This window comes from Abrus precatorius, unplaced genomic scaffold (genome assembly GCF_003935025.1).
Source record: "Abrus precatorius isolate BTA unplaced genomic scaffold, Abrus_2018 Scaffold10, whole genome shotgun sequence".
Taxonomy (NCBI): domain Eukaryota; kingdom Viridiplantae; phylum Streptophyta; class Magnoliopsida; order Fabales; family Fabaceae; genus Abrus; species Abrus precatorius.
The window spans coordinates 8,792,511-8,798,580 of NW_020874292.1; the positions used below are offsets into that span (position 1 = coordinate 8,792,511).

The 6,070-nt window shown below is 35.9% G+C and overlaps 1 protein-coding gene across 3 annotated transcripts; it reads right to left on the minus strand.

The window, feature by feature from the left end:
- Nucleotides 1-1,554: 1,554 nt before the first annotated feature.
- LOC113849751 (scarecrow-like protein 1) lies at nucleotides 1,555-5,380 on the minus strand. 3 transcript variants are annotated; one of them, XM_027479891.1, is made up of 3 exons: nucleotides 5,115-5,351; nucleotides 3,643-3,743; nucleotides 1,555-3,554 (listed from the first exon to the last, which is right to left on the minus strand). In XM_027479891.1, the coding sequence occupies exon 3, from the start codon at nucleotides 3,545-3,547 to the stop codon at nucleotides 1,763-1,765; it is 1,785 nt and encodes a 594-aa protein (XP_027335692.1). In that variant the 5' UTR covers nucleotides 3,548-3,554; nucleotides 3,643-3,743; nucleotides 5,115-5,351; the 3' UTR covers nucleotides 1,555-1,762. The 3 variants fall into 3 exon arrangements, with proteins under 3 accessions (XP_027335692.1, XP_027335700.1, XP_027335710.1); XM_027479899.1 differs by having other exon boundaries at nucleotides 1,569-3,554; nucleotides 3,706-3,743; nucleotides 5,115-5,380; XM_027479909.1 differs by having other exon boundaries at nucleotides 1,569-3,554; nucleotides 5,165-5,292.
- Between the last annotated feature and the right edge of the window lie 690 nt (nucleotides 5,381-6,070).

The window sequence follows — 6,070 nt, forward strand, 5'->3', positions numbered from 1 at the left end:
CTAATATTAGTGATTAAACAAAAAAAAAACGACAAAAATAGTTTGTGCTTCATATGAAATTAGTTCTTCTTTTAAGTGGCGCAAAAAATACATATGTGGATGCTTTGATCTGTGAGAATGTAAAATCTTAATTCTGAAAAGGTGAAATCTTAATTTTAAAAACTTATTTCTGAAAAAACTTAATAATTTTTGAAAGGTCTTTTTATTATCATAAAGGGTACTTAAAAAAATACAAACCTTTTTAACAGAAGCTAGGAAAGAAAAAAAAATGTTGCAAAAAGGAATTGCCTCGGATTTAATGTGGACCGGGCCCGTCATTTCTTGGGTGTGTTCGTCATATTAAAACCCGTGCTCCTTATAAAAAACAAATAAAGAAACCTCTGTTCATGTAGATTAAAAAAAATGAAAAAGAAAAAGAAAAACCTTTGTTGATACTTGACAGATTGTCTGAAAATTGGCACTCGGTGACAGAGATGCGATGCAATGTGTTTAAGTGATGGTTATTAATTTTTCTGTTTTCCGGACTTTTCTTAGCTCAGGCTGTGAATTGTTTGTTAGAATTCAATTGGGATAGAATGGTTGAGAGTTTTCAATGTTGATTGTCCTGCTTATGTAAAAACTAACCTTTTATGTGTATAGAAATTGATTGCTTTCCCTTCATTAGAGGCTTCTTCTCAATAGATCCAATTATATTCCCCTTGAAATGCAAAATTAACACATCACCAATGCACCAAAACACAACTCTTCACACAAACAGTTGTAGGCTTTTGAAATGTATAGCTAATCTCTATCTATGAACTATCTACAAGAACATTCTTGTTATGCTTTAGTTGTTTGTTGCGTTGTATTTATTCTGTACATAGCAGGACTTCATCAATCTGTTGTGCTTTTGCAGTCAAGTTAGATGATGGTTTCAAGACACCAGAAACTTTTATTTTTACAATTTTGCTACCTTGTGCCTACGAGTATACAATAAGAATACATCTAGTACAATTATTATTAAAAATCATAATATCATAAGATCTAATGTAATCGATATTAAATGTTATAATTTTTAAATTTTACTATTCATTATTTTTTTATTGTCCTTGGATACATGTTGGAAAATTGTTATTATTATAAACCTTGCTAGGATCTTGGAGAGGAGCCAATAGTGCTAAGGATCCCCACATAAGAGCTTCGGGAGGAGGAGGCAAAAGAGAGTGAGAAATATATGTTCCATCACAGTGTTGAACTTTTCATTCATAACTTCCAACCATGTGAGTGAGTGGGGAGACACCATAGGCTAATTTATTTAACTTGTATCTTATTGTGCGTTCATCTGACCACAAAGTGACATGAATTAATTAGGTTCTACGTGGGGTTTGAGTAATGAAACAGGTCGTGTTCGAGGACTTGTAATTTGGGTGCTTGCTGATTCAATGCCATCTTTTTTTAAAATCAGGGTACAGAACCAAAAAACTATTTCCTTATTATTTCTTAAAATGAGTCACTCCTACGTGAATGAGTTATGAAAAAAAGGAGAGAAAAATTATATAGCTAACAAGGAATCAGGGCATGGAAAGCATAAGCATCATTGTTTTATCCTCTAGCCAAGTTAAGCACTTAGTGAAAATTCGTCATTAGCTTAAGATAAATACGTTAGTATACATCTGGAGAAGCAGCAAACTCTAGGATATGAATATCAGATTGAATCTACACACTAAACAAGCAAGCAAACACTACATACCAATACTAGAAAGAGTCTCTCAAATAACATAATTTATCGTGGTAACTTCCATGCTGAAGCAACGATCAAGTTCTTGTCTTCCCAACCAAAATGAAGAGCATCCATTTCCTCCTTTATCTTGTACCTGTCGCAATACATCACCTTAATAAGTTTCTGGATTTCATTAGTAACATTTGCACTCATGGGGGATGAAGTGAAGCCAGCCATTGTCATCCTTGCTCTCCATTTTCCCGCAACTTCATACCGTTCTATCCTATCCTTACCCTCACATGCTACAACATTGACAATGTCCCTTGCTAAGCATTGCCTTTCAACATTCATCCTGTCTTGACTTTCTCTAGGAAGAGTAACATCAAGCGACTCGAACACAGCAGAGTAATAAGTGTAGGCTTCAACAAATCTAGGTAAGAAGGGGGTGGTGTTTGTGTTTACATCTTGCTCCACAACTGTTACAAGCTTTGGATTCAAGCTCTTCACCATGCGAAGAAGCTGGTCTCGTTCGTTTACTGTCGAAACACTCTCATCAGGCATGTGATGAAGCTGGAATGCAAAATTCACCACAAGTGCTTCACCGGGGCGACAGTTGAGCATTGATGGGGTGACAATGGAAGTCTTTGATGCCACTGCTCGAAACTCAAATGGCAAACCAAGTTCTTTAGCCAGTTCTTCAAGTCTAAGTCCTATGATTTGTAGGCCTCCAACGGATCGTTGCACAGACTCAGGATCATCAACCCCGGTTAATCTGACATGGGGTGGCTTACTTGACCTCGAAGCAAGTGCTTGTATTAGATTTATATACTGACTTCCTTGATTGATGTCAAAATCTATTATATGAATCTTCATGTCATCTTTCACTGCCTCAGTGATTGCATTGTTAGCAGCAACAAACCCAAATTTAAAACATGGGCAAACCTCAAAAAGTATCTGCATTGCTGCTAGACGGTCTGAAGAAGGAGGTTCCTTGCATTTCAAGGCTTTATATATACTCTTGCCAGATTCAGCCAAGCGAGCTGCAAGTCCCTCGACCATATAGGCTGCAATTCTTTGAGAAGGCTCTCCCTGAATTGAGACCATCTGCCTGAGACCATTTATCATGGATGAGCCTTCCTCTTCGTTCCCTTCTGAAAGTGCAATAGCACATTCATAAAGCAGTTGCTTGGGGGTCTGAGAAGTTTGTGTTATTTCTTTGGTGCTGCTGATGCTGCTAATATTGGAGTCTGAAGAGGAATACTCCTTTGGAGAGTCATGAAGCAGCATGTTCTGCATGGAATCAGCCCACCCTGCTATCTCAGGATCAATCTCCATGCTTTGAGCAGTCCCAAATATGTCTTCCTCCTCTTCCTCCTCGGCATCACTATCATCAAGCAATGCCCTCTCCAATGCTTGTAGTTTTAATTTCATTAAATCATCATTGTTACGTGAATCCAGGCTACTATTCTCCATCAAATCTGATCCCAAGTTGGATGGATAAGCATCATGATGCCTAGTAGACATGAAGGAAGTACCGAATGGATTATTAGCAGCCATAAAAGTTCCTGAACTGGATCTGAGATGATAAGAAGAGGCACCATCAGGGTGAATTGAACTTCCAGAGATACCAGAACAAGATGGTTCTATCAGTTCTTCTGTTTGTGAGTCAAGGAAGTACTTCTCGTAACTCTTGCCGGAGTAAGTATTTGTCATGTACATGTTTCTATGCTTATCAGGACCAAAAATTTGGGAGCACAAGCCTGGTCTAACACCTTGCTCCTTTAGTGAGTAGAGCTTTGCATTTTGATACGATGTTGGGGCTACCTCAGCAGATCTAACTAATGACATGGTTCACCTGTTATTCAGTTCACACAGAATTTTAAACTGTATCAATAAAATGACTTATTTGATAGAAAAATGCTGTAAAGTCTGCAATATACTACCAAGATTTATGATTTTGCCCCCTTTCTCATCTTAAGATATAGTCACCAGGTAGAGTCACTCACTGATAAAATCTTGCTGAATTTTCTAGGATGACTGTGCCCTGATAGGGGAAGAAAACAAAGTTAGAAGAACTTTTTAGGCGGAACAGTTAATCTATATGAGTATGCAAAAATATACTAGATAAACTTATATAAGTTGAGTGGTCGCAGTCACAAATAACAGTCAAACCATCATGAATAAGCTGGTTGATAATTCATGACATTTCAATTAACAAAAATGTGAAAAAGTGAACATACTTGCATGAACTTGCACTCATATACTCCTCATACATTCCCATCCAAGTCATTGGCTCTTTGGTCACACTATATCATTTTTTTTAATGGTTTAGATTATGCACATCTCTCACATAATCTGTGCAAGTATCTTTTCCCATCTATAGTAATGAACTAATCATGTTCAATATTTCAATGGAAACAGAATTGGTGCTGCTTGATTCTTAGAAGAGCCACTATGGTTGAAATTATTCAAGTACTAACTATGATCTCACTTTGCCAACCAAGAGGATGAGTTTTAGATTTAGTCAAACATGAGTTGACATGGCAGTTTAATTTCCACCTTGGAATAGCAAAGACCATTATACCTAAATAGTGACTTCCCTGCATCTGGAAAAGCAAAATAAATTTTTGAAAAACTTATGTTTTTTATCCATTTACAGTACGATCTTCTGTCAGCAGATAGCAGAGTCCAATAAACATAACAAATGCATTCTTGAAATCAAATCAAATCCACCGGTAACAAAGAAATCGAATCTTTGATCCTCATCTGCAAAACTAGAAAATGAAGAACTTTTGGGAGGTTGCAAACCATTTGCTCTTCGAATATGATATATTAACTCTAGCCTAAAACAACATCGAAATGAAATCCTTGCTATGAATACAAATTAAGATTTTAAAGATTAAAAGACTCATCAACGGACGTTCCAATTCAGATTGATCACTTAGATGAAAATGATAACCATGCACAAACTTTTTCCATAGCATTTATGTCTATACATGAGATCATCTCCGGGTAGCAATATCCTCTATGAAGAAATAATTCTCCCTTGTTTGAAATTCCAGCCCAAGATGAGTAGAAAGATTAAGCCATAGTTAACAGAAAAGGCTAAACAAAACAAACCTTTCAGAGCACAGAATTTAAAACTCGATTAGAAAGTAAATTTTGACAAACACCCAATAAGAGGAGAAACTTAAGACCCTTTTTTAATGTTTTACAATTACATGCATCATACTAAAATATATGTAATCAATTATGTGTAATCTAAGACTGCAACAGATAGTACCTATTATCACAGGGAGGGATCCAAGTTAGAGTTTTCATTTATTTGGAAAAACCAAGTTAAAATATTTAAAGCAGATCATCTAGATTGTAGAGGTAGAAGTTATAGATGAATCACCCCAAAGACAAAGTGTACCTGGTGCAATTAGAAACCTAGAAGCAGACAGATCATAGCAGTATTCCTACCCTGTCATTTTGAAGAAAGAGAGATGAGGATGAAATTGAGAACTGTGTAGAGGGAGAAGAAAGCTTAGCATAGGCGTTTGACAAATGCCATAGAGATATCATATAGCCAAGCCAAATGGCAAGACCCCCACTTGATGATGGTTTTTCTATATAAAAATATTGTTGGAGTAGGAGTTCAGGTTGGTACAAAAGCAACACATGAGACAAAAAGCCAATATTAACAAGAGGGAATTTTGGGAACCCATATCCACAGTCAAATAAGTAAGTGTATGGAAATTAAGAAAACAAATCTTGAAACTCGTAAGGTAAATTTACACTCCCTGTTTTTTTTTTCAAGCAGATGCTTAAATTGTTTTACTTTCCATTTTAATTAGAAAGTTCATATTTTCCTTTACTGAAACATAAAAACAATTAAAACGAGTTTCTAAGGAGAATCTTTTTATTTAATTGTTGGCATAATTTCTAGCTAATTTTGAGAAACCTATAATCGATTTTAGAATTTAAAAAAAAAAATTAAAACATTCAGTAACGAAATTCCTACACTGTCCTCCCTGCTTCTAGTTCATTTTTCATATTGAGCGTTGTGGCGGCAATAAGTAACAAAATTCAGGTCTTTTCGTAGAAACATGACACGAGAATTAACGTAGAACGTAGAATTTTTACTGTGCCTAAACGACGTAGGATCTTACGTCACGATGGGATCACTGTTCTTTTTGTAGGCGTTGAATATGGAACAGGAATAGTTACAAGTGTTGCAATTTTCTGTTATTATAGCCTAAAGAAGTAAAATAAAATGCCAAGGTTGACAAAGTCAAAGTTTCGTAGGGTCGTGTTCTTTTCGTATATTGGACTTTGCTTGGTGCAGACACCAATATTGGTTACATAGTGTTATTGGTAGACAATTTT